At 41.3% G+C, this 27,928-nt stretch overlaps 2 protein-coding genes across 2 annotated transcripts; both read right to left on the bottom strand.

Annotated features, from left to right (window-relative positions):
- Positions 1–2,364: 2,364 nt before the first annotated feature.
- LOC131006663 (EPIDERMAL PATTERNING FACTOR-like protein 6) lies at positions 2,365–5,493 on the bottom strand. Its single transcript, XM_057933824.1, has 3 exons — positions 4,756–5,493; positions 4,561–4,610; positions 2,365–2,785 (listed from the first exon to the last, which is right to left on the bottom strand). The coding sequence occupies exons 1-3, from the start codon at positions 4,907–4,909 to the stop codon at positions 2,561–2,563; spliced, it is 429 nt and encodes a 142-aa protein (XP_057789807.1). The 5' UTR covers positions 4,910–5,493; the 3' UTR covers positions 2,365–2,560.
- A 5,288-nt stretch (positions 5,494–10,781) lies between these two features.
- LOC131023803 (uncharacterized) lies at positions 10,782–12,207 on the bottom strand. Its single transcript, XM_057953441.1, has 4 exons — positions 11,882–12,207; positions 11,497–11,671; positions 11,065–11,370; positions 10,782–11,021 (listed from the first exon to the last, which is right to left on the bottom strand). The coding sequence occupies exons 1-4, from the start codon at positions 12,205–12,207 to the stop codon at positions 10,782–10,784; spliced, it is 1,047 nt and encodes a 348-aa protein (XP_057809424.1).
- Positions 12,208–27,928: the final 15,721 nt, after the last annotated feature.

The raw sequence follows: 27,928 nt of genomic DNA, 5'->3' as shown, positions 1-27,928 counted from the left end.
AGTAATCAGTCTTCAACTTATTCTTCAACTGATACTTCAGTTGGGATCTGCAGTCTTAAGTCTTCAGTCCTTCGTTCTTCAGTCTTCAGTCTTCAGTCTTCGACACCGCACACTAAACTAGAAACGAACTCTAACACTTGAGTTCTAAACAATTCTAGTCTATTACAATTAAGTCCTATGATTTTTGGTATCATCAAAACAAGGGTTAGGATATTCAACAAGGTTCCCAACACTCTCTTTCCAAACATATATAATAATATCCGTTAATTATCCGAATACATTTAAATTTTATTAAATATCCAAATAAACAATATAAATTATTATAGTTACTGATTTATCTAACTCAAGAAAAGCTTACAATCAGATGTCTGTTTCTGGACATTACAAAGTATACATTTATAATAAATAGCATAAATTATAAAAGATTAAAAATTAATTTATAATAAATATGGAAATTATACATTATAACAAATCTTTTTTGAATATCTTTTTAGAATTTATATACCAGTCATGTCGCAAACCCTACTCAAAAGTGTTTTTACTATCAGTTATCGTCAAGACACGTATAGTAATATCCGCTAATTTTTCTCAAACTCGTTTAAGTCTATAAATATGTAAAAAGATATAAATTGTTGCAACGCATTTAAATTTTATAAAATATCCAAATAGACAATATAAATTATTATAGTTATTGATTTATCTAACTCAAAAAAGTTTATAATCAATATGTCTGTTCCTGGATATTATAAAGTATACATTTATAATAAATAGCATAAATTATAAAATATTAAAATTAATTTATAATAAATATAGAAATTATACATTATACGAAACCTTTTTAGAATATCTTATTAGAATTTATATACCAGTCATGTTACAAACCTTACTCAAAAGTGTTTTTACTATCAGTTGTCATCAAAATACGTATAGTGATATCCGCTAATTTTTCTCAAACTCGTTTAAGTCTATAAATATCTAAAAAGTCAAATATAAGTTGTTACAATAATTGATTATCTATCAAATTTAATTATTGGTGTATTTACTAATCCTAATAAATACGTGGCTACAATTGGTGAAGTTTATTAAAATTTGGACATGGGATTTAAGATAAATAAATTGATTAAAAAGTCAAAGCCATGAGAATTTAAAAAAATAAGTACAAAAATTTAGAGAAAAAGTCACATAGGATTGGACAATCGTATTATATATAATAAGATGTACATTATTAACCCAATATTCCAAAGGTGTGTACAAAAATGGCGTTTAGAAATCAAGAGAAGTTCGGTTCCCAATACTTACTCGTGCAAGATTTATGGAATATTAATATAATAATTTTTAGATATTTAATGGTTTTTAGATATGGAAATTGATTAAAAATTTAGAAAGAATAAGAATGAATGAAAGTTGAGGAAAATTAGAATGAAGAGATTATATGACGCCACATATGACAGAATTTATCAAGATCTATGAAATATTAATATAATGTTTTTTAGATATGGAAATTGATTAATGATTTTTAGATATTTAATGGTTTTTAGATAGGAAATTGATTAAAAGTTTAGAAAAAAAATAAGAATGAATGAGAATTGAAAAAAATTAGAATGAAGAGATTATACGATGCCACGTAGGATAGAATTTATTTTTAAGATCTATGAAATATTAATATAATGATTTTTAGATATTTAATAATTTTTTGATATGTAAATTGATTAAAAGTTTAGAAAAAAATAAGAATGAATGAGAATTGAGGAAAATTAGAATGGAGAGATTATACAACGTCACGTAAGATATGATTTATTTTGCTATTATATATATATAGATAGATGACTTTATCTTGCCTTCTTTCCTAAGTTGTTGCCCTTTTTAAGTTTGATACGGTTAATCTTGATGACCTAGCATTAGGCCGACTTAATAGTTATTAACTTGATCTTTTTAATTGGACTAGCCAATTGGGTCAGGAATATATATATATATATATATATATATATATATATATATATATATATTTAAATGGACTATACAATTTTTTTTACCTATTACACTTAATACAGGAATTAATACGTGAACATTTCATTAAACTAGTAAAAGTCAGGGTAGCCTAGCGTTAATTAATTACCGAAGAAGAAATATATTTACAAACTTAGAATGGAATGAAAACAGTTTTTGTAGCATTTAAATCCAAATAAATATATGTCAGCTCATTTAACAAACGATATTCCAATATCTTCCTAATACTACCTATGTTGGTGGATAAGATATGAAAAATTAATAAGATTAACGAAAGATGATTAAGTAACTAATCAAATTTTGAGATGATACATAATCATCTAATTGAGTGATTAGAGTCCAAGTAGAGTTAATATATAATTAAACAAATCAAACATTTGATTAGAGAAAATTAAGTACATCGTATTAATATACGAAGACGAAGTTTGCACTGTGATTTGAATAAACAATAATACTATATTCTTCTCTTGCTTCTAAGCAAATAAATTTAGTAGAAACTAAGTAGATAGACGTTAATTTAATGGCAAATTAAGGAAGGGCAGTAGCTAGCTAGCTAAGGCATGTACAATTTATTGCCACATTTACACCTCCAAGCCTCCGGGTAGTACTCCGTCGTCACCCTAGCGCCCGGCGGCACCGGCACATGCACCGGCTTGCACGGCATGCATCCGCCACATTTCCACGCGCAACGCGGCGGCGATGACCCCGGACCTCCTAGTAGTACCCTTCTCGCCGCTCTCACTCCGCCTATCTCCAAAATATAGTTTTTCTCTATTTTCTGCATCAAATCATTCATTTATGATCTATTTGGTATTCTTTTATCAAACGAGGGGAATGTAAAATTTTGAATGATTCAGTATAACTTTTATGCATACAAATTATTCATATATTAATTGAATTATATACATACTCAATTTGGTAGATGGAGATATAAAATCATTTGGTATACGCACGTGCTAGACCATTAATTTTAATTAAAGATTTCACCAACACATGCAATACTCAAATATCACGGTGCCTTTACACGGAGTGAACCAAATAATAGTCCGATTAAAAAAAGAAAAAAAAATGGAATACAAGTTTATAAAGAGAAAGAAAAAGAAAAGAAAAAAAAGCTGTAGGAGTAGGTCCGAAAATGAAGGGGAAATAAAAAAGGTGAAGCCTGTGTAACAAACAGATATTTTTGTGATAGTGAATTGGCAGGAGCTAACGTGCGCAGGGGGGCCAGGGCTTCACGGGGATGGAGCAAAAACATGCCCCCGCAGTCCCGCCCGTTGCGCTGCTCTATCTAAAATTTAACAATGACGACAAACGTGCACCCCCCCTGCTCCCGCTAGCAAAATAAAGTCAAGTTGGCTAAGTGGCGCCTTCTAGAGCATGGGATGGGTCCCAAATCAGAAGATTGGTTGTTTGGCTCAAAAATCAAAGTAATCAAAATCTTTCATCTCATCACTTTTAATTTTAGTAAAAATTGCAAATTTGCTAAAATTAAGGTTGAAATCTATGGATGTTACTTTTCTAGGAAAAGTTTAATTTCAAACTCATTCTTCCTAGGCTTGTCACGTCAAATAGTTATGTGAATCAGATTTGACGAGGTGATACATATATCTATCAAATCAAAAATCAAATAAAAATACTAATGTAATTCACGAATTTCAGCTGTTAAAAATACTTGATTCCTAGACCTAGACCTAGTTGGCTTTGATGGACCTCCACCAAATACTTGTCGGTTTTCATCATTCAAATACTACTACGTGTAGATCAAAATTGAGGCCAAAGTTCAAATAATTGCGGAGCATTCTACCAATTTATATATTTGCACACTAATACACATGAGAGGCGTTGGTTTGTCTATTTTCATCATTTAATTACTTTTACACATGATCAAAATTGAGGCCAAAGTTTAAATAATTGAGTAGAGTATTGAGCAATTTTCATGTCTGCAGACTATCACTCTCTCCATCCACTTCTAAGTATCTTGTTTTCTTTTTGTCCATCTCACTTCAAATATTTTATTTTTTTATGAAAAAAATTATTCTAAAAAAGTAATGATTTTTGGGATTCACAACAACTTTTCAACTCTATACAACACCACATCACTTAATAATCTAATTAACCTCTTTTCTAGATAATCGTCCCCAAAAAAAAAAAAAACAAGACACTTGAAGTGTATTAAACGTGTGCAAGCGAAAATTGCACAGTGTGCACCTACGATGGCGACCTCGGATTCTCACGACAAGAAAAAATAATAATAACACAAAATAAAATGATGCCGCGAAAGTTAGAAATAATTGAGGAGCATTCCAGCAATTCATAGAGCTGGTGTCGACTCGAGATAGAGAAACACAGTGAATTAACCAAATATGTGTAGTTCATATTAAAATGGTTTTACCATCACCTTCGTTTATAAATCATATATAAAAAAAAATGAAAAGAATAAACTATTCTCCCCATATATATTGAGGTAGGATAGATCATAGAAAACGATTTTAAATAACACAATATATTCCGCATATTTATTAAGATCGGTGAACAAGCTATGGATTTGCTTACCTTGAAGAAGTAGTTATCATCAGCTTGAAGATTCAATAGAAACTTGATTTCTGCAAACGATTAATTAAGCCAGGGAAAAGGATTACATCAGATCTCACTTGGCATAATTTGAAACACACACACATATACACAGATTCGTGCATGTTTGGAGAGATCGCTTAGATTTTTTTCAATGGATGAATGGTAGAATCTGACCTGAGGGCGGGGAATTAGAGGTAGGGATATTTGCAGAGTAGATTCCATAGAAGCATAAACAGCAGCAAAAGAAGGAGAATAGAGCGTAGTGAGGGAGATTTTTTCTCATAGTAGTGGAAAGCACAAGTTTCAGAGGCTGCCAGGATCTAATCATCTCCGCCGCTCCATGCAACAATGCTTCTTCTTCAGCCTCTCTCTCTCTCTTCGCCCGCAGTGGGAATCGAACTGAAAATCTGCTAATTATTAGGGCATAATGTATGCATATTGATGAAATGTAGTGTAAAATGGAGATGGTGATTGAAATATAAAGGGGGCAGGAGAAGGGGAAGAGGAAGGGGCAGGGGCAGATCGGAATGGGAAAAGTATGGTCAATTCCTAAGCTTTGCCATGTTTGGGGTGAGATTTGATGTGGCAGGCTTTTATGTTGGCTGTGTTTCTACAATTCCCAAACTCAGCCATCACCCCACCACCAACTCCCACCTCCCTGCCCCTTCCTCTGCACAACACACATACACACCCTCTCTCTCTCACACACACACAAACACACATACACTCTCTCTCTATATGTATATCTAACTAACTAGTGATTTAGTATTACACGTATGTATTTATACTCTGTTATAAGTGAAGTTAATACTGTTCCACAGCACTTAGAGCGGCCTCTCTCTCTCTCTCCAAATTTGTTTTTTGAAATGAATATCGTTCCATGACGACATGCCTTTTGAGTAAATCTCTAGCTGAACAAGGTTGCAGTTTCTTTATAATTGAAATATGTATATAAATTTACATCACACTCCCTTGAAAACAAGGAGAGGATGATTTTGAATGTCGGTGCATGATTGGGGATTTAGGCCAACATAATAGACTACGTGCATTATTGCAAAAAAGAATAAATAAATAAATAAATCGGAAGTATTTGGAATCTTTTGAGATTGTATTAATTAAAATATTAATTTATTTTCTTTCTTAATTAATTAAAACATCAATGGAAATTGTAGTAGAATAGGATCCAATTTATTCGAAAATTTTATTTGAAAACATTGGTTGTTGTGATAACTTGGTCAAAATATCATCGTTTTTCAAGTTTAATTGGAATCGTTCTATCAAAAGTTTGAACGATTAACTGAGTATCGGAGGAGATATATAGTTTTCACCATATATATATATATGGTGAGAAGAAACAGGATCTCACCATATATATTTAATAGGGTTAAGTATCAAATAAACCCCTGATATAGTAGCCCTTATCACGTTTACCTCCTTATAGTCCAAGTTGGGCCAATTAAACCCTCATAGTACCTAAAATCGAATAAGTGAGCCCTCGCCTGTAACGGCCATATAACGCTGTCTACCTTAATTTTTTTTTTTTTTTTAATTTTATCTGGTCAGCTCTGTCGACTCCGACGGCACGAGTCAGCTATGCGCTCTGCTCTGCTATGCTTTGCGCTCTGCTCTGCTCTGTTATGCGCTCTATTGTGCTCTGCTATGCGAAAATGCGCTCTGCTATGCGCTCTGCTCTGCTATGCGCTCTGCTCTGCTCTGCTATGCTATGCGCTGCTCTGCTATGCTATGCGCTCTGCTCTGCTATGCTATGCGCTCTGCTCTACTCTGTTATGCGCTCTGATGTGCTCTGTTATGCACTTTGCTATGCGAAAATGCGCTCTGCTCTGCACTGCTATGCGCTCTGCTCTGCTATGCTTTGCGCTCTGCTCTGCTCTGTTATGCGCTCTGTTGTGCTCTGCTATGCGAAAATGCGCTCTGCTCTGCACTGCTATGCGCTCTGCTCTGCTATGCTTTGCGCTCTGCTCTGCTCTGTTAACAGCCGTTAAGTCGCCGTTAGGGCGGAGGGCTCGATTGTTAAAAATTAGGCACTTTGAGGGTTTAGTTGGCCCAACTTCGACTATAGGGAGCTAAACGTGATAAGGGCCACTATGAAAGGGGCTTATTTGATACTTAACCCTATTTAATATACTTAATTGGTTATTAAAATGGCTGTGTTAATTTCACAAATGAAGCGTAAAATGCATCTATTACATTGTTTTTATATCCACGTGATGGGATCTCTATCCCATAATTTAGGGGGTGTATTGGTTTGAGATTCTATTGAACTTTTTCAAACTTGGGTTATGGTATAAATTCACCAATTTTGAATTTAGACATGAGCTTTGAAATCTGTATGACAATACTCAACCTTTGCACCCATTTAATTTTTGGTCCGAAGTGTCATTATTTATCTGACATGTGCACAAATTAACTGACGTGTATAATCTAAATAATGACATGGCATTTACCATTAAAAAACGGCCGCATTTTAGGTTATAAATTAAAAAACGTTGTCTCCATGAGAGGTGTGTCTTGCTTTGGCGTCTCGTCTATCTGGTGAGCTGCGCAATGGAGAAGGGATCCTGTCGAGCTTTCTCGCAAGTCACCACCACCGCAAAACTCCTGCTTTCCATTACAAGAGCTTTTACATAATGAAAATCCTTCAAGGATCATTGAAGCAACAAGGATATCAAGCCCCGTGAAGAACCATCTCGTATAGACGAGATTCGTAGAAGATGCCCCTCTCTCTCTATCCATGAGAGCAATTTCACCAGAGAAATTAAGAAGAAGTGACGGGGTTGACCGCTGAAATCTGGAAAAACAGAAAAAATTTCACTATATCTTTATTTTTCGATTGAGCTGAGCAAAAATAGATTAGCCACGATCTGGCAGCTGCTGCTTCGACGCGAAGCTAGGGTCACTTCAATCCAAAACTGAGATATGGTAGTGATTCTTGCTTTGACGGTGGTAATGAGGCCCAATTGAAACCCCCTTTTCTTTATAGAGAATTTGTAGAAAATTCCTAATATGGATCCAGAAAGGAGGAAGTTTCCATGTTTTGCAGTGCTATGTTTGAAATTGAAGTTGAATGAGTGAAAATAAGGGTTTCGGAGATGTGTTTAAATGGAAAATGAAATTGGCCAAAAAACGACGTTGTATTTCATATAATTGGATAGTAAAAACGGCGTAGTATCACTCACCGGAAAAAAATTGCCATGCAAGATTTTCGGTTGCCACGTCACAAGAATTTTTAAGTTGCCTGAAAATATGGCGAAAAATTAAAATGGGTGCAAAGGTTGAGTATTGTCAGGCAAATTTCAAAGTTCGTGTCTAAATTCAAAATCGGTGAAAGTTAGTGAATTTATACCAAATTAACCCTTTAAACTTTAAAAAGTTTATGGATTTTCGTGATTTTAGGAAATCTATAGACTCTATGTAGAGTTTGACTGACTTTTTTTTTAATTGATTTTCATGGATTTTCATTGACTTGATAGGAATTAGGAAGACAGCAACCCGGCGCCGGCTGGAGCCCTGCTACCGCTGGGAAACAGTGGCGGATCCAATTAAGAACATGAGGTGTAGCTGCATCCCAAAAATAAATAAGTAATAGTATTAATATTTATATGAAAATTATTTTAGATTTAGTTTCTGTATCCCCAATTAAAAGTATAACCTCAAAGAAAAATATAAACTCAACTTAAAAATAAACCATAAACTTTAAAACTAAATAATATTTGGATGCATTTACTTTTAATATTAAATATTTTTTATATTTATAATAATGTAATTATTTTTCGCATCCCTAATTTGAAAATCTTGAATCCGCCACTGCTGGGAAATGCTCGTAAACGTGAAAGAGGTCTAAATGGATCATGCACGCAGTCTAGAGAAGATGAGAGATGAGAGAAGAGATGTGGAAATCAAAAAATCATATTTCGCTTTCATCTACTCTCTTTATGTATGCTTTTCTTTTTTTTCTTTCCAAACTTATGAAATTAAATATAAAAGTCAATTATGAAGAGGATAATTATCAGAAATTAGAAGTTTAATCTTATGATTTCAACATGTTGCCTCTTAGTACATTAATAAAAAATGTATGTCGCGTACCTTTGTTCATATTTTAAAAGAATCCATAGAAATTTGGTGGTGATGAGGTGAGATTTCTCTCTTTGTATTTTTGGAAGAGAAGCCATTAAAATTCATAGAATTTTAAAATTCACGGACTTTTGAATACCTTAAGATTTTTTCAAGACTTTTTAAAATCCATATTGAATACCTCTAAATTTTTAAAGACTTTTAAAAGTCTGAATTGAATACCCCCAAATTTTCAAAGTCCAAAAAAATCCTACAAATTCTACAACCAATACACTCCCCTTAGTGTGTATCGTTGTGTCTCACTTTTAAGTTTTCTATTTTATAATTATTTGCTATAAAAATAAAAAATATTATTATATAATGAACTCTATTAATATTATTTATCACTGAAAATTGAAATTTTAAAAATTTATACTCCCTCCGTCCCAATAATCTTGTCCCACTTTCCTTTTTGGTTTGTCCCAATATTCGTGTCTCATTTCCTTTTTTAGAAAAAATTAGGGGTCTCATTAAGATTAATTAATTAGGGTATTAATTAATCATCTTAATTTATTCCAGTTGTCCTCTTCCTTGACTAACCTAAACTACACTCGGCTCTCTCTCTATCCCAACCGACCTCTTCCATTCCTCTTCGAAAACCCTAAATTCGCCGGTCAAGATCCACCGGCGCCGCCTTTCCCTTCCCCCTCTGTATGTGTGCGTTGCTCATCGCCTAATATTTGGGCGAAGCAGTGCATCTCCATTGACGACACGCCGCTCTCTCTCTGTCTACTGGTCGACTTCCTCCATTCCTCTTCAAAAATCTTAACGTCGCCGGTCGATTTCCACCGGCGCCGCCTTCCCTTCCGCCTCATTTCTGTCATTCCGTGTTCGTCGGCTATTATTGATCGGTGTTTTAGGGTTTTTGTGAAAACCCTAAAGTTTTCACAGATCTAAGCCGAGCGGCCGCCGATCTCGAAGACCGCCGTGATGAACAACCCATGGGAGGGATTTCTGAGCAGCTCGTACGTTCCAGACACGGAGGAGGACTTTTCGACTTGGGGTTCGCCTCCAAAGGTGTTTTTCCCTTTATCGGTGACTTTTTCGGAGGAAGAAGGAAAGTCTGACGTGGTGGAGGAGATTGGAGCCGTGTGTTCGCCGATCGGAACCCTAGGTTCACCGAAATCCAAGTTCTCTTTGTTTAGGCGTCCTGCCCCCTTGAAATATATGCAAATGATTGGCTCTCCTGCTGTGGAGCCTTTGGTTTCATATCCTGATGATTCTTCTTTCATTTGTGAGAAAAATTGGGACGATGTTGTTCGTTATTGTGGTCCGGAGGCCCCTGTGAAGAAGTTCTCGTACTCTCCTGCTATGTTGGCCTTCTTGAATGGCCTGCTCTATTTTCCAGAATACTGGGTGAGATCCTACAATTTTATCTCTTCCCTGTATATTTGCTTTGGTATTGGTATAGGCTCTATGAGGCCTCTGTTTTTTGAACTATTCCATGTATATGTGCTCTGGTATAGGCTCCGTGTGGCCTCTGTACTTTGAACTATTCCCTGTATATGTGATTTGGTATAGGCTCTGTGTGGCCTTTGTTCTGTGTTAACTCAATGATATTGTGTGAGGCACTTGTTGGGCGATTGTGAGCATGTTTGAGATGACGAATTTGTGCTCATAGAGTCGTTTTATGTTAAAAAATCTATGATGAACTAGTATTAACTAAAATTGTAGATTTAAAGCCTCTAATATGGTTACATGTGTTGTTGTGTGCCCAATTTGCATGCATATGATGGTGTGTGCTCATATGTGGCTAAGTTTCTTGCTTACATATGTTCGTGTGTGCCCATATGTTGGCTAAGTCTAAGGTTAAAACAAAAACTTGCATTTCATTTAGATAGCATCCATTACATCATTATGTGGCAGCCTACAAAAACTTGCATTCCATCATTAACTGCCCTGTTCTATACAAAAACTTTCGTTTAAATTGCCTTCAAAAAGTGGCAGCTTACTGAAACTTTCTTTTAAATTCCCTTCAAAAAGTAGCAGCCTGCAAAAACTTGCTTTTAAAGTGCCTTCAAAAAGTGGCAGCCTTCAAAAACTTACATTTCAAAAGATAGACTCCATTTTCATGGAACTTGAATACCCAAATGTCCCATTTGGTATTCAACTTCATATAAGGAAATTGAACTTATTCCAAGTGCATTCCTTAGATGATCCATGCCACTTACAATTCCATTATCCATGAGATAGTTAATAGCTTCATTAACTAAATCATGGGGAACTTGTAAGTTGATTGGTAATTCTCCTTGCCTAATAAGTGATCCTTTGCCCATATGGGGGATTTTATAGCTGTTGTGGCCTTTTACCTTCAGAATTTCTGTCAAACAACCTTGTAGACTTAAAAAAAACCTTGTTGAATGTTGTTGAAGATAGTTCATCAAATGACCTCTTCACAGCCTCCACTAATGTATCTACGTTGGTACAAACTGATTCAGTTTGTAGGCTTTGAATAGCCCTAAACCAACCAAGATCATTGATGTTGGTATCCGGTGAATTGGGTGGTTGATGAACAATCTTGATGTCAAAGCCATCTGACCTGGCAGCCTGTCTAAAATCCGGATCACTATCTTTAATGTGAGGCTTCGCGTTATCTTGTTGAATAAATATCACCCTACTTGCAAATTGTGGCCACTTGGCCTTAATGGCAGGAATAATCTGCCATAGTACAGTGAGGAAAGCAGTTCAACACTAACTAATTGAAAACCTATCTAAAGCACAAGTTATTTGAATGCATATCATACTAGAGTTACATTTATGACACATTTCATGTGTGTGTACTACCTTGTTAATAATGCAGTCCTTAATTACTTCCTTCGTGATTGATTGAATGGGCTTTTGCTCAAGTGTACCTGCCTCCCTGTTTTTGCTATTCCTCTTGGCTGGTACATATTCTGTAAATGGGAAAATACCTATTTTCCCATCAAAGAGTACAGTCCCATCCTCGGCTATCAACGGCCTGCACACAGCGCACATGAACATGACTTTGGTTATGAACTTCTTGCTTTTGCAAATCCTGTGTGGTTCGGCCTCTCCGGGTGTCAAATAGAACCTGTGACTTGACTTGGTTATATAAAACTATTTCTCATCAATATGTACCGTGTCGTGCATACTCTTGAATTGAAGCACCTTGAGTATTCTATCATATTCGATTGCTTCAAGAGAAAACCTTAGACGTAGCAACTTATTAGGGGTTGTTAAGTCGGGCTTTATAGCACTAGTATGAGCCCTGATCAAACCCTTGCTTATCCATTGCCCAACTGTGCTCTTGCTGCAACTTATTCCACTTGCTAGCCTTCGAATGGTTGATCTCTTGCTTAGCTCCAATGTTGAAATTAATTGAAGATCTATTTCAACTCTCTTGCGCCTTGGTTTGTTGATTTTGCCACTGCTACTATGAATATGCTGACCTTGTGCTTGTTGGTTTTTTGCAGCAGTCCATAACCGAGTCACCGTTCGACGGCAAACGACAAACTTGACGGCGGCAGCCTGCATAATGCCCCTTTTTGGCTTCCCACCATGGATGTCTTCAAGCAGAAACTACACTATGGAGTTTCTCTCTCTCGTTGTTAGATCCTTGCGCCGCATTTTTCCTTTTTTTCCTAGTGTTTTTTGGGGCAATTTGTGGGCTGCCTCTTTTTTGTGATGTTGGGAGTGTAGTGTTCGAATGGAGTGTTAGGCAGATTTTATAGATTTTGCGAATGTATTTGGTGGGAAATTTTCAAAATTGTTGAATTTTGGTAAAGTAAATGAAATTTTCAGGTTTGGTACCAATTTTGTTTACAATCTACCGTCTTTTTTTTTGTTCATATTGAATTGCCTTTAAAAATTGAATAAAAAATAAAAAATGAATTAAATTAAAAACTAAATTAAATTTAAAAACTGAATTAAAAATAGATCTACCGCCAGTTTTATTTTTTTGGTATATAAACTGATTTTGTTTCGAAAATGAATTGAGTTTAAAATTTAATTGAATTTAAATATGTTAGCCAATATTTTAAATGACTCAAACACAAGAATAATTAGGCCATACTTACTTTTTCTTAAACATGTGGGGCCTTACACTTTACAACACTAATTCAACACTCCTTAGTCTCTGTGCCCAAAAGAAATGGGACATGATTATTGGGACGGAGGGAGTACATCCTAACTTTAAATTAGTTAACCAAAATAATCTATTATTAATTCAAATAAATATAAAAAATAATTATAACCCTTGGTGTGCCCAAAAATAACAACTATAAAAGAGGACAATAAGAACATCAAGAAAAGCAATGGAATGTAGGAGGTTATATTGATTTCAAGCGTGATGCTTTTTGCAGAAAAACTATGATTAACGATGCCTTTACATTAGGGTTTTTTCCCCATATTTATTGACAATAACTATGAATTATACTAGGAACAAAACTCTATCTAGGTTAAGAATAGAACTATAGGTCTTCATGTTTATCCTTCTTCTTTCGTCTTGATCTTCTTGAAACCTCTTCAATCTCAGACTTGATAAGCAACATTTGTTGGATTCTTCATAAAGTAGATCATATCTTGAAGGATTGGGCTCGCTAGGCTGAAGGTACTTACAAATTGGGCTTCGGCCTGGATAGTCTAAGGATTGGCGAGCTCGGTGGGCTTATATGGACTCTTCATAATTGGGCTTCTCTTTACTCTTGGCAGCGGTGTTTCGGGTTGAGCAGGGCTGCTCCAAGGTAGAACAGCGCTGTTCATCATGGGCCTTCTTCGTATTTGCGTATTCTTTTACGATGTCGCAGGGATGTATATTTTTGTCCTCATCAGCTTCTCCCCCTGGTCTGGTCAAAACATGTTTGGTGAATGATTTGATTGGATTTGGCAGTCCAGATATTTCTTCAAGCTGGGCTGCAGTTGAATCTCCAAATTTCCTAAGTTCTGTTTTGTTGTTGTTGTTGTTGTTTTTTTTGGAACAGTCCTGCTGGCGAAGTTTCACCTTTTTCGGTAGCAGTGTCGGTTTTTTTTCTCCCTAAGTTCAGCACAGGCTTTAATAATTAATGATTACCTTTGAAATTTGGGGGCGAATTAAATTTGCAGGCGTGACGTAAATCAAGTCATGTCGCCTGCACGTAGGAAGATTAACCATCCTTTATGCGCTTACTTTCTTACTCGCATCTGTCATAGTCGCTTCTCTTGCTTTTTACACTGCTAGTTTTCCCGCAAGTTATCTTTTTACTCACCTTTTATTTGAATTTTTACTTTTCACCTTGGTCTTCCTCGATTCCTCAATCGTTCCTTCTTCTTCTTCTTCTCTGTTTTACATTCTCCTTTTCTCTCATCGATTTCGCATACATTCTTGCCCTATCATTTTCCTCCCGTTGCTCGAATATGCTTCCTCGAGCAGATATCAAGATGGATTGTGGAGATCTTCCTCCTTCCACCGTTACCGAAACATATCTGTCTAGTCTTCGATAGAGCTTCATCTTCCCAATTCTGGTTTCGCTCTTTATCCTCAATCACGGACTTTCGAGAAGCCTGACGACGACGACCTTCCTCCTTCCTTCATTTCTTGTTGGGAGGCTCAAGTTAGATGTGGATTGCGCCTTTCACCGCCTCGATTTTTGGTCGAGGTGTGCAACTTTTTCAGAATTCTCTTTTTCCAGCTTTCCCATTCTGCTTTTCGTTGTGCCTTGACTTTTTAGATTATTCTTCGCTTTTATGGGGTGGAGAGCACTGCTTGTGTGTTATATGAAACTCATTTGTTAGAAAAGTCTGGTATCTTTTACTACTTTTCTTATTCCTTCGACTATGATCTCCGCTTTTTGGATCATTTTCGGGGACGTGACCGAGATTTCCAGTCCTAATTCTTCTTTGTCAAAGTGTACTTGGGAGATTGGAGTAGGGATTTTGGTATACGTCGTACCCGCTGGAAAAAAGTGAAGGAGAATCTTATTGTTCCTGGTTCCCAACCCTCTGATCATGTGAGGCAGCTTTTCTGTCTCATTTCTGCTTTTTCGGGTAGGAACCCCTTTCCTCTGGATCGGATGACTCACGATGACTCTGCTCTGGCTGCCTCGGTGTTGTTTGATTACTTTCCCGTTAGTTTGATTGGTATCATTACTATTGATTTTTTCTTTTAGTTATGTCGGTGTTCTTTGGCCACTGATTCTAATGTCCTTTGATCTGGACTATTATTTGTTTCAGATAACTATTGGCCAGCGAGAGCCGGCTTGGCATTCATAGATGCGGGTGATCCTCTTAGGGAGATGGCGGGCCGCGCTTCCAGCTCTGCTTCTTCTGGCGCTACACCTTTCGTGGTGTTTTCTTCTAAAAGGGCTCGGCGTCATGCATTATCAGGCTCGTCTTTGGAAGAAGGAGGAGAGCAAAGTTTGCGGGAAGCTTTGGCTGCCGTTAAAGCAAACTTGGCACAATGTGATCAAGAATTATTGGTGGTCGTAGGGCAGATGAGTGAGCTTCAGGAGGAACTCGATATCTTGAAGGCTCGAAATATTGAATTGGAGGTGCGTGTGCAGTCCTATGAATCTAAGGCGAACAAGGCTCATGTAATTCTAGAAACAGAGTTTTCTCATTCGCAGCCGAGACATTCTGAAGAGTCCCCTGCCCAAGCAGCTCTGTTTAAGAGAGAAACAGGCCCGGCGAGACCACGGGCTCGTTCTGATGTAAATTCCTCATCTTTCGAAGAATCTTGTTGATACAACACTGCTTCTTAGGGCGGTGGATAGGAGCTGGTGATGTTTTTTGTGGCTGAATTTTTGTACTTTCCTTGCCTTGCAAATATTATTGCCAAATTTAATAGATAATTCTGAACATTTTTATTTTTGGCTTTCCTTTGAATTAATCCTATCTATCTTTGGCTATTAGTAAATTCTTCACGTTTAGTGCTTTGCAGATCTTTGCTTTGTTTGCTATTTTTTGGCTTTGATTGCTTTGTACGTTTTAGCCCTGCTCTTCGAGTGCTTTGTTTACTTTGATATTTTGACCTTTGTAGCGCTGTTTAAACTTTGATGGGGTTACCATTAGGCCTGTGTTCTTCGCGCTTTGTGTTAAATATGAAACCATGGGATTGGAGTTTATATGTATATATATTTCTTTTTCTCCCCTGATGGCATGTTGCCTAGAGATTCATTGTACAACTTTAGACATTGTAAAGGAAAAGTAGGTGTCCAAGTGATAACCCTACAAAAGGAGTTATTGTCAACAAGGAAAAGGTAAATTTTACAGCGGTGTTGCTCTGGTGACTTCTTCAAACGAAGAACCTTTTGAGCATATTAATATTACAAGGGCGTGGCAGTGGCAGCCCTGTTTCATCTGCTAACTTGTAGGATCCCCCATTGAGCACTTCTGTGACTATGTAGGGTCCTTCCCAATTCGGCTCGAGTTTTCTTACTAGTTTCAGTGCATCTGCCCCTTTTAGCACTAAGATTCATTTTTCAAATTTTCTGAAATTCACCTTTTTGTCATACCCGGTTTTGATGATGCTTTTATACTTGGCAGCTCTAATTTGTGCTAAATCATGCTCCATGTCGATCATATCCAGCTCTATCGTAGGTTAGGATTCTATGAGAAGTCAAGCGAGCCTCAGCAGGAACCAATGTGAACGGTGCTTGCCCTGTGGCTGTCTGGGGACTCGTCCTGTACGCCCATAAGACTATGTCTAATTCTTCAGCCCATTTTCCTCGGCATTTCTCCAATCTCTTCTTGATCCCGTCATAGATAGTGCGGTTTGTCAGCTCTACTTGTCTATTAGCTTGCGGGTGTGCTACTGACATGAAGCGTTGCTCTATATCCATGTGACAAAAAAAAGTCTTGCACCCTTGCACTTGTGAATTGGGTTCGATTATCTGAAACCAATATTCGTGGATCGAGTTCCATAGCGGCAGCATATATTTTTCCAAACAAATCATTCCACAGTTATATCATCGATCTTGCTAACAGCTTCTGCTTCTGCCCATTTAGAAAAGTAGTCCACTGCCACTATCAGGTAGCACTTTCCTCCTGGCGTTGTGGGCAACTTCCCCACAATGTCGATTCCCCACTTTTCAAAGGGACATGCAACATACATGATTCCCATTTCTTCTCCTGGAGCGTTTATTATGGGTGTGTGTTTTTGACAACTCACGCATTTTCTTACAAATTCCCATGCGTCCTTGCCTATCTGAGGCCAATAGAACCTTGCTCTAATGATTTTCCTTGTTAAATCCTTGTATCATGCGTGGTTGCCGCAACAGCCCTGATGTACCACTGTCTAGGCGTATTCTGCCTCTTCAGGTCCCAAACATTTAAGGTAGGGACTAGAAAAATATCTTTTGTGCAGTTGGTCATTGATCAAATAGTATTTAACATATGGGTGTCGTAGAGTTACTTCAGGATTCAAGTGTTATCCTATCTTCAAGAAGTGGATGATGGGGATCCTCTAATCAAGTTTCTCGTAGATTTCCATGACCACGGTCTCCTCTGCCCCTGTCGTCTCTTATAACAATATTATTTCTCCTTTCCATGGACCCTCGGCAGCCCCCGCCATTCGGGCCTATTGCGTCAGCTTTGTCATTATTACTATTTTCGACCATCTTGGAATCGGAGATCTCAAGCCGACTTCGATGGTGATTCAGATGGTCGACCGATCAAGAGTGAAACCGAGAGGCAAGCTTGAGGACATCTTTATGAAGGTTGACAAGCTCGTCTTTCCAACGGATTTCTTGGTCCTCGACATTCCTGAAGATGCAAATCCGCCGTTGATTCTTGGTCGATCATTCTTAGCTACGGGGGGAGCTATGATAGATGTGCCGAATGTAAGCGTCATTTTTCACGCCGTTGATTTCTTGGTCGTGTGTGATTGTTTTGTTTTTGAGAAGATTAATGCTCCATTTGATTTCTGGTGAGATGCCAATGATGATTTATGTGAAAAAAAAAAAAATTGGAGTTTGATTTTCTTTGATGATTTGAGCATAATTGGAACTAATTTGCATAACTCTAGAGTGATTTTGACCTTGAATTTTGGGCGTTGAATAAACCTGTGAAAATTTTGAGCCATAACTGTTTATCATACACAGTTTATTCTTTGTTGTGAGTTTTGTCATGCATGTGGTGATCTTCAAGAACTTGTCATGGTTTATATGTTGAGGTTGTTGTCGTGCCTAGGATTAGGAGATGATTTTAGGCCATATTTTAGTAGCCACATTATTATCCCAAACACTGTCCTTGATAAAAAAAAGTATCATTTGTTATCCACTTTGAGCCTAATTAGCTTTTATTCTTTAGCTGGATGATAGGGGGTGATGTAGTATATGGGGATCTTTGTGTGGGGAATATTCATAGTGGGTCATGAAAAAGAAGGGATGATATTGTGTTACTATTTACTCTTATAAGCTTTAGAAAGTTGTGAAAAAAAATGTTGAAAAAAAAGAAAAAAAAAAAAGAGAAGTATGAAGTCGAGTGTATATTGAGAAATTTGTTAGAGAATCGACTTTGTTTGTTGGAAATAAGTGGAGAGCATAAAAGAGTACTAGTTCTATTTTGTGATGATAAAATCCCTTGGTTGTGTTGATTATGGTCACATAGTTGGGAGGAAGATGGAATTTGTTCCATACTTGTTTTGCGAAGCTATAAGGTTGGTGTTCTTGATTTATTTGAGTCACTTAGCCTAAATTTTCCTACATTAACCAATGACCCTACATTATCATCCAAAGAAAAAGACCTTTTTGATCTTAGTCTTGGCACACTATTAGCGATGGAGGTTGTAGACGATTGGCAAGCCTATGGTAAGTGATCTACATTGCATTAAATTTGATGAGAGTATACACGTCTCGTTCCATCAAATTGAGTGTTGAGTGATACACTGTTGGATTTGTATACTGAAAGCAAGAACGTTTTATGCTTGTATACAATGATTCATGTGTTCACTATTTTATCTCCTATCTGATTGGATTCATGATTGCATAGGTATGTTCTTTATCTCTACATAAGTAGATTATATAGTGTGTTGTAGATCACAGAAGACCGTATAATTGGAATAACCTTAAGAGATATAATATAATCACAGCCGAAATAACTCTCGGACAATTAATTGGTTTAGGCTGCTGTTTACCTCGTTTTTGGGCGGTTCTTGCTAGTGTTCTACCGCGTTTTCGAGCATGTTTTATTCCTCTTTGCCTTATTTTTCACGTGCTCGATGATCTTTCTGGGTATACTTTTGTCATGTGCAGGATTCGAGAGTTGTCAAGTTTTTCAGCATAGATTGAAGCAAAATTCGAAGACAACCCACGGCCGCCGCCGCGCCACGGCGGCCGCCGTCTAGACGGCGCCGCAGCCCCACGGCGCGAGCCGTGCACGTTTTGGGGAGTTTCTGCGAAAGGGCATCACGGCGGCGCCGTGCCACGGCGGCGCCGTGCCACGGCGGCCGCCGTCCACGGCGCCGCCGTCTCACGGCGGCCGCCGCCGCTGTCAATTTTCGGCAGTTACGTTTTTTTGATATAAAAACCCATTTTTAGGGTTTTATTCGGACTTCCGATCAGCACAGCCTCCAGGGCGATTTTCCACTATTTTTCCACTGTTTTTAGAGTTGCTAAACTTTTACTTCGCTGTCGGATTCATCGGATCGCTTGTGATTTCCATTACTCTTTCGTCGGATTGTTTTTCCATTGAATTGCTACGTTTGTAAGAACTCCTTTATTCTATTTAGTTAATTTGAATCCTTTGGTCTATTTAAATTCCTTGGTTTATGCTTTGATGATTGTGATGATGGTGAATGTGATGTTTGTGATTGATGACGTTTGATCTCGAATAAATTGTTAGAATCGTTGGATTAATATTGTTGCTTTCAGATTTATCTTTTTGGTGGATGTTTAATAATCTTTTTAATTGTCTTGAAGAGTTTGCTCAAGTTTGAATTTGATCCTCGATTTGGTTTCTTGCTTAGGTGTTAATTAATTGTTGATGCTTATGAGTTATGATTGTTTGGTTCAGAGTTCAAGATTGAAACCCTAGTTGATTGAAACCCTAGTTGATCTTGTTAAAGTTTAAATGCCGTGTTCTTAGTTTTTATTTGTGTTCGTATATGTTCCTGCATTAGTTAATATTTATTGCTTCTTTTCAATTACGTACCGGTGTTAGAGCGTTAGTCAGTGCCAGCCCCAATTATCCGATTAGAGTGTTTAGGTTTTATTTCTGTACTTGTGAGTAGCATAATCGAAGCCCTGTTAAGTCTTCCTTGAGAGACGACTTGAGTCACCTTACCACCCTAGGACGACCTCGTATAAATTCGAGTCCATCCATTAGGTGTTTTAGGATGAGTCAAATTTTGGCGCCGTTGCCGGGGAAGGCTTTAGGCATTTGATTGTGTTGCATTGTTTTCCGTGTTTATTTTTGTTTCTTTCTTTTGACTTGGTTATTTTCTCCCTCCGGTGCGTTTGATTTGGTTTGCTAGTGTTGTGTATGCAAGGTCGCCGCAGCTTAAAGAGAAAGCTTGCACCTTACTACGACAACATTCATCGACCTAGGGAGGTCATTTTAAGCCTGGAGGAGGAGTCCGAGTCCAGTTCGAGAATTCTTGTGGAATCACAGTCTCGAGAGGGAGACCGTGAAGAGAGAATCGCTGCCAACCCCATCCTGGAAGCCGTTGAGGATACACCTTCTGTGCACTCTGACGAAGAAGAAGAAGCTCGGCCCAACCCTGACCAAGAAACCATGGCGGAGCAGAACGTCCAGTACATGGGAGATTTTTCCAGGCCAGTTATTGGGGCCACTAGCACGTCAGCGATAGTGCTTCCCACGGCGGTCCGGAATTATAATCTGAAGCCCAACGATTCAAACCTGCTGCCGCTCTTTTATGGGATGCCGAGTGAGGACGCCTTACAGTTCATCCGCGACTTCTGCACTCAAGTGCAGACCTTCCCACTACTGGAGCTCACCGAGGATCAGTTGAGGCTCAAGTGCTTACCTTATGCACTCAAGGACCGGGCTAGAACGTGGTTGCTGTCCTTGCCGCCAAACTCCATCACCACGTGGGCGGAGGCGAGTGAGAAGTTCATGCTCAAATACTACCCTAATCACAAGACGCAAGAGATTAGGACACAGATAATGAACTTCATGCAAGGAGCTGACGAGCCTCTTCACGAGGCTTGGGAGAGATTCCAAGAGCTTCTCCGCCAGTGCCCGCAGCACCAGTTGGCTCCCGTCATGTTGATGCCGTTCTTCTATGACGGATTGATTCAGACGGCACAGTTCATGGTGGATAGTACCGCTGGGGGCAACATTGCCCGAAAGACAGCTGATGAGCTCAAGGAGATCTTCAACACACTGGCCGCGAGCTCTCAACAGAAATCAGTCAGAGGAAGGAGGGTCGAAGCCCATGCTGTAGCCCCAAACAATGAGCTGCAGAAGCAAGTAGCGGACCTGATGAGGCAAGTTCAGCATTTAAGAATGAATCAGGTGGAGCCTCAAACCGTTCAACCACCGCCAGCTCAAGCACCACCAGCTCAGGCGCCGCTAGCAGAAGGATGTGGCATATGTGGCGATTTTAGCCACGGAACCAACGAGTGCCACCGAATGGGGGAGTTCACACCTGAAGGGGAAGCAGAGGTCTATGCTGCCCAGGGATACCAGGGGAGACCTCAATTTGAACAGAGGCCCATGTTTAATCAAGGGCAACAGAATCCCAACGTGGGGTGGAGAACTCAGCAGAATTCTGGATAGAGGAACCAAGCGCCTGGCCAAGGGTCGGGACCAAATCAAGGCAATCAATTCCGCCGCCCTCCTCAGCAATTTGGGTATCAGAATCAGCAGCAGTTTTACCCACCTCAGCAGCAGTTCCCCTTTCCTCAGCAGCAGAACTACCCGCAAGCTTATCAGCAGCAGCAGCAGCCCCCGCAGTATCAACAGTTCCCTATGCAGCAAGGGAACTTCCAGCAGCAGCAGCAAGGGAACTTTCAGCAGCAGCAATACCAGAATGCGCCCCAGCAGTTTCAGAAGCAAGCCCAACCACAGAAACCGTCTCTCGAGGACACCATGCAATCATTTATGGAGATGACAAAGCAGAGCATGGAGTCCCAGTCGGCTACAATCAAGCGTCTCGAGACAACCGTTGGGCAGCTCTCCGGGACATTGAATCAGATGCAGCAGCAGCAACAACCAGGGAAGCTACATGGACAAGGATTGCAACCCCACCAAGCCCAAGCAGTTACTGTTTTACGCAATGGGAAGGTGGTGAACAACAAAGTGGAAGCCCCTGTAGAAGAACCCCCCAAAGAAGCCCGCATGGAAGAGCAAGTAAAGGAGCCGCTGCAGCCAAGAGAGGAGGAGAAGGAGAAAGAGAAAGAGCCCGAAGTGAAGCTCCACAAGGCCGCCAAGCCATACAAGCCACCGGTTCCTTACCCAAGCCGGTTGAAGAATGAAAAGCTGGACCAACAGTTCACCGACTTCTACAACATGTTGGCAAAGGTGAACGTGAATCTGCCACTTCTGGACGTGATCAGAAATGTCCCGGCTTACGTGAAGTTCTTCAAGGAGCTGGCGTCCAAGAAGAGGAAGTTTGTTGACAACGAGAAGATCCTTGTGTCCGAGGTTGCCAATTCCATCATGCAGCAGCCCTTACCACCCAAGCAACGAGATCCAGGTAGTTTTGTTATCAATATTGCTTTGGGGAACGGTAAGGAGGCCTCGGGTATGCTTGATTTGGGGGCAGGGATTAATTTGATGCCATACTCTATTTTTAAGCAACTAGAGTTAGGCGATCTAAAACCCACTCGAATGTGCTTACAATTAGCAGATAGATCAGTTAGATACCCTCGCGGGGTTATTGAGGATATCCTAGTTAAAGTGGGTGGGTTGATTGTGCCTGTCGATTTTGTTGTGCTTGAGATAGGAGAAGTTCATGAGAATGGCAAGGAACACACTTTACTGCTAGGAAGACCATTCATGGCCACCACTAACACGTTAATTGATGTGAAAAATGGAACAATAAAAATGACCGTGTTAGGAGAGTCCGTGTCTTTTTCTGTGCATCATAGTCGCGCTTTGCCATCATCTTCTTTCACTAATGAATGCTCTTATATAGATGCTATTGATGGCCTCGCCGAGATGGTTTTTGCGCAGGAACAAGAGATAGTGGAGGTCTTTGCAGGATCGGCGGACATGGAGGAGTTTGCTCGAGAAGCCGAGGAAAGAGAGAGAGAACGAAGAGACAAACTCCCCATTGATGAGCCTGTGGTGCTTGAAGATACCACGACATGCAAAAAGCCCAAGTTGGAACTGAAGGATCTCCCAAACCATCTCAAATACGTGTACCTGGAAGAAGGAGAGGAGAAGCCCGTGATAATATCCGCCGAGCTCACGCATGAGCAAGAGATGGCGTTGATGGAAGTGCTAAGGAGCAACAAGTTGGCATTTGGTTGGGGCCTTGCCGATATCAGTGGCATTAGCCCCGCCACATGCATGCATCGGATTCACCTCGAGGATGGAGCAACACCTAAGAGGGATGGTCAACGAAGGCTCAACCCCATCCTCATGGAGGTAGTACGCAAGGAGGTACTCAAACTATTAGCGGAAGGGATCATTTACCCTATCGCCGATAGTGAGTGGGTAAGCCCGGTGCATGTGGTGCCCAAAAAGGGAGGAATCACGGTGATCCTAAATGACAACAAGGAATTGGTGCCGACCCGTCCGGTCACGGGCTGGCGTATGTGTATCGATTACAGGAAGCTAAATGCCGTCACAAAAAAGGATCATTTTCCGCTACCTTTCATTGATCAAATGTTGGATCGTCTAGCTGGCCATGATTTTTACTGTTTCCTTGATGGTTTGTCAGGTTATTATCAAATAGCAATCGCGCCGGAGGACCAGGACAAGACGGCATTCACCACCCCTTTTGGTACCTTTGCGTGGAAGAGAATGTCATTTGGGCTGTGCAATGCACCGGGGACCTTCCAACGGTGCATGATGTCGATCTTCGCGGAAATGATAGGTGATTTTGTTGAAATTTTTATGGATGATTTTTCCGTGTTTGGTAATTCGTTTAGCGACTGCTTGGGCAAAATTAACTTGGTGTTAAAAAGGTGTATAGAGAGTGGGTTAACTCTTAGCTGGGAAAAGAGTCACTTCATGGTGACTAGTGGCATCGTTCTTGGCCACGTCGTGTCAAAAGATGGCATAGAGGTTGATAGGGCTAAGGTGGAGGTGATTGAAAAATTACCACCACCAATCGATGTGAAAGGCATTAGGAGTTTCCTAGGTCATGCCGGGTTTTACCGGCGTTTCATTAAGGATTTCTCTAAGATTACCCAACCTTTATGTCGTCTGCTTGCCCAAGATGTGAATTTTGATTTTAATGAAACTTGTATGCATGCTTTTGAATTGCTGAAGCTCAAGTTAAGCACTGCACCTGTTGTTGTTGCACCTAATTGGTCTTTGCCTTTTGAGATTATGTGCGATGCTTCAAACTCTGCTGTGGGGGCCGTTCTTGGTCAACGTGTTGACAAAATGTTGCGTGTGATTTACTATGCTAGCTTGACTTTGAATAGTGCACAAGTGAATTACACTACCACTGAGAAAGAGTTGCTTGCTGTGGTTTTTGCTTTAGACAAGTTTCGTGCTTATATCATAGGCTCTAAAGTAATTGTCCATAGTGATCATGCGGCTCTAAGATATTTGTTGACTAAGTCTCAAGCTAAACCACGCCTTATCCGTTGGATCTTATTATTGCAAGAGTTTGATCTTGAGATTAAGGATAGGAAGGGGAGTGAAAACTCTGTTGCCGATCACTTGTCTAGACTTGAGCATAATGTGGTTGAATCAAGTCGAGATGTCATACATGAGTCTTTCCCTTTTGAGCATACTTATGAAATTGCCTCTGTGCCTTGGTTTGCTGATATTGTCAATTACCTTGCGTGTGGGGAATTAAGACCCGATCTAACATCCCAAGAGAGGAAAAGGTTTTTGGCTACTTGCAGGCAATACTATTGGGAAGATCCCTACCTTTTCAAGTTGGGAAAGGACGAGGTGATTCAGAGATGCATTCCGGATGTGGAGCAACAACAAGTGTTGAGGCTTTGCCATGAAGCCCATTGTGGTGGGCATTTTGGTGGACAAAAGAAGGCTCATAAGGTCCTCCAATCCGGTTTGTTTTGGCCAACTCTGTTCAAAGATGCTCATTCTTTTTATCTTGCTTGTGACCGGTGTCAAAGAGTGGGGACAATTGGGCGCAGGAATGAAATGCCCCTCACGAGCATTCTTGTTGTGGAAATTTTTGATGTGTGGGGCATAGATTTCATGGGCCCCTTCCCCATGTCTTACGGTTATGAATATATCTTGCTTGTCGTTGATTATGTGTCCAAGTGGGTTGAGGCCATCCCCACAAGGACATGTGATGCTAATGTCGTCTTGAAGTTTGTGCAGGAAAAGATATTATGTAGGTTTGGATTTCCCAAGGCCATAATCAGTGATGGAGGCAAACACTTCTGCAACAAGCTTTTTGAGAAGCTTATGAGGAAAAACGGCATTACTCACAAAGTGGCCACACCTTATCATCCTCAGACCTCGGGCCAAGCCGAAACTAGTAATCGGCAAATCAAGGGCATACTGGAAAAGACGGTCCAACCTTCCCGGAAGGATTGGTCTCTTAAGCTCAATGATGCCTTGTGGGCGTACCGCACCGCCTTTAAGGGAGTCCTGGGAATGAGCCCCTACCGCCTTGTCTACGGTAAAGCATGCCACTTACCGGTGGAGGTTGAGCACCGAGCTTATTGGGCAATCAAGGCTACCAATTGCGACATTACTACCGCGGGGAAGCACAGAGCCTTGCAAATGGAAGAACTTGATGAATTGCGCAACGAGGCGTACGAGAATGCAAGGATCTACAAAGACAAGGTCAAGAGGTTGCATGATAGCCATATTGTGCCAAAGAATCTCCAACCCGGAATGAAAGTCCTTTTGTTCAACTCAAGGTTGAAATTTTTCCCGGGCAAGCTCAAATCTCGTTGGAGTGGCCCTTTCATTCTTAAGGAGATTCTCCCTCATGGCGCTGTGATCTTAAGCAAAGAGAACAACGAAGAGACGTTTACCGTCAATGGACATAGAGTGAAGCCCTACTTGGAGCATGAAGTGGTTGCCGCCGTAGTGGAGTCCCAAGCACTCCACGACCCTTTGTTTTGACAAGCTTAATACCGTCGAGCTCTCGACCTTAACTAGAGCGCTTCGTGGGAGGCAACCCACGTTTCTTCTTTTCTCTTTTCCTTTTTGTTTTGTGTGGAGTGAGTCCTTGAGGTGTTGTTTCCTGTTGTTGCCGGTGTTAGTTGGGTTTTCATTGGTGTCTTTTGTGGTGCTGCAGGAAACAGGTGTAATGAACTGACCCCGTGCTCGAAGGATGTGCATTTTGCTGCCGGACGGCAAATTCAGACAAAGGCCGAAGGGGGGTCACGGCGGCGCCGTTGCGCGGCGGCCGCCGCCCACGGCGGCGCCGTCTCACGGCGGGAGCCGTGCTCGCGCACCACCAGATGTTCCTTTTTCCTCACCAAAAAGCCGAAGGGGGGTCACGGCGGCGCCGTTGCGCGGCGGCCGCCGCCCACGGCGGCGCCGTTCCACGGCGGCCGCCGCCCACGGCGCCGCCATGTCACAGCGGGCGCCGTCACCCTTTCTCCTCGCCTTTTCCCTTTGCAACCCAAAAACCCCGAAGGGGGTGCACGGCGGCGCCGTCCCACGGCGGCCGCCGTCACCCCCAGCCCGCTCCTCCCAGCCCGGCCCAGCCCAGCCCAGCCCGCTTCACCCTTTAAAAACCTAAACCCTACCTTTCCCCTCCTACCTTCAGCCGCCCACCCCCCCCTCTCTCACACCATTCTCCCTTGCCACCACCTGAATACCACCTCCAACCCCCGTCACCCACATCCCCACCGCCCGCAACCCACCTCCGACCACCACCACAGACACAACTCCCATCACCTCCGACCACCACCATTATCCACGGCCAACCACCACCCTACCTTGCCCACCGCTGCCCACCAAACTCCACCAACAACCCTCAGCCGCCTCCACCTCTGCTGGCCTCCATCCCAACCGCCACTGCAGCCGCCGCCACCACGCCGTCTCCGCCACAACCGCCGACCCCGAGCTACCTCGCCACCATCCTCAGCAGACCACGGCCCCCGCCGTCCGCACATCCGCCGTCGTGCTTCACAGCCGCCGCCGTCCACACGGCCGCCGCCTTTCTCCACAGCCGTCACTTTCTTCACGGCCGCCGCCGTCCGGACCGCCCCCGCCATCTGCACCACCTCCGCTGTTCACCTCCATCCCGCTCGTCCCATGGCACCGCTCACCACTTACAAGCGACGCCGCCATCATGTCATAGTCGATGAAGACGAGGACGAGGCCCCGCCTAGTCCTCAAGCCTCCCCGAGCCGCCAGCCGGCCTCTCCTAGCCGCCAGCCGGCCTCTTCCAGCCGCCAGCCGGCCTCTTCTAGCCGGCAGCCAGCCTCGCCGATTCCCCGCCCTCCCTCGCCACCGAAGGACATCCGGCATGTATACAATGCTCCTTTTGCTATCTTTGAGGACTGGGAAGGCACCCGATGGAAGGCCCTAAAAGGGAAGAAGGTGACTCAGCCTCGATGTCTTGATTGGCCCCTGCTCCGAAGGGCGAAACTCGACCAAGACGTCACGGCACATTTGAAGAGTTTGGGACTCTACAAGTTTTCCCAAACCACGCCGCCGGGTTTGCTTCCTTTGCACTTGGAGTTCCTTTGCACACTCAACATGACCGCAGACAAATCACAGCTCCATTGCCGCATGCTCAATACGCCATGCGTCGTCACCTACCGGATTATGAGTGAAGCCTTTGGGTTTCACCCGAAGCGATTGAAGGGATTCCCGGATACGTGGGTGCCGGCTAAGGCTTGGCAAGAACTGACTGGATTGCCCACTTGGACCGGCCAAGGTGCCCCGAGCAACCAACTCATTGACGCCGACATCGGCGTGCTCCACAAATTCCTGTCTTTGTGCATTTTGGGCAAGGAGCAAGCCAACAAAGTCAATGAGACTGAATTGTACTTGCTATGGTGTGCAAAGCGGAAGAAGAAGATTGACGCCACGACCATCATCTGGAACCAGCTTCACAGCATGGCCCGGCATGGGGGTTTCAAGCCTTCCCTGAGCCCCATCTCTACAGCCCTAGCTCTCCATTTCGGCCTCTTCACGCCGAACCAGGTTCCCGCACACCTAAGCGCCGCTGAGACAAGGGCGATTGATCACTCTG

This window comes from Salvia miltiorrhiza, chromosome 1, assembly GCF_028751815.1.
Source record: "Salvia miltiorrhiza cultivar Shanhuang (shh) chromosome 1, IMPLAD_Smil_shh, whole genome shotgun sequence".
Lineage (NCBI taxonomy): Eukaryota > Viridiplantae > Streptophyta > Magnoliopsida > Lamiales > Lamiaceae > Salvia > Salvia miltiorrhiza.
The sequence above is the reverse complement of the archived record's forward strand: the minus strand, read 5'-3'. Positions and strand labels throughout refer to the sequence as shown.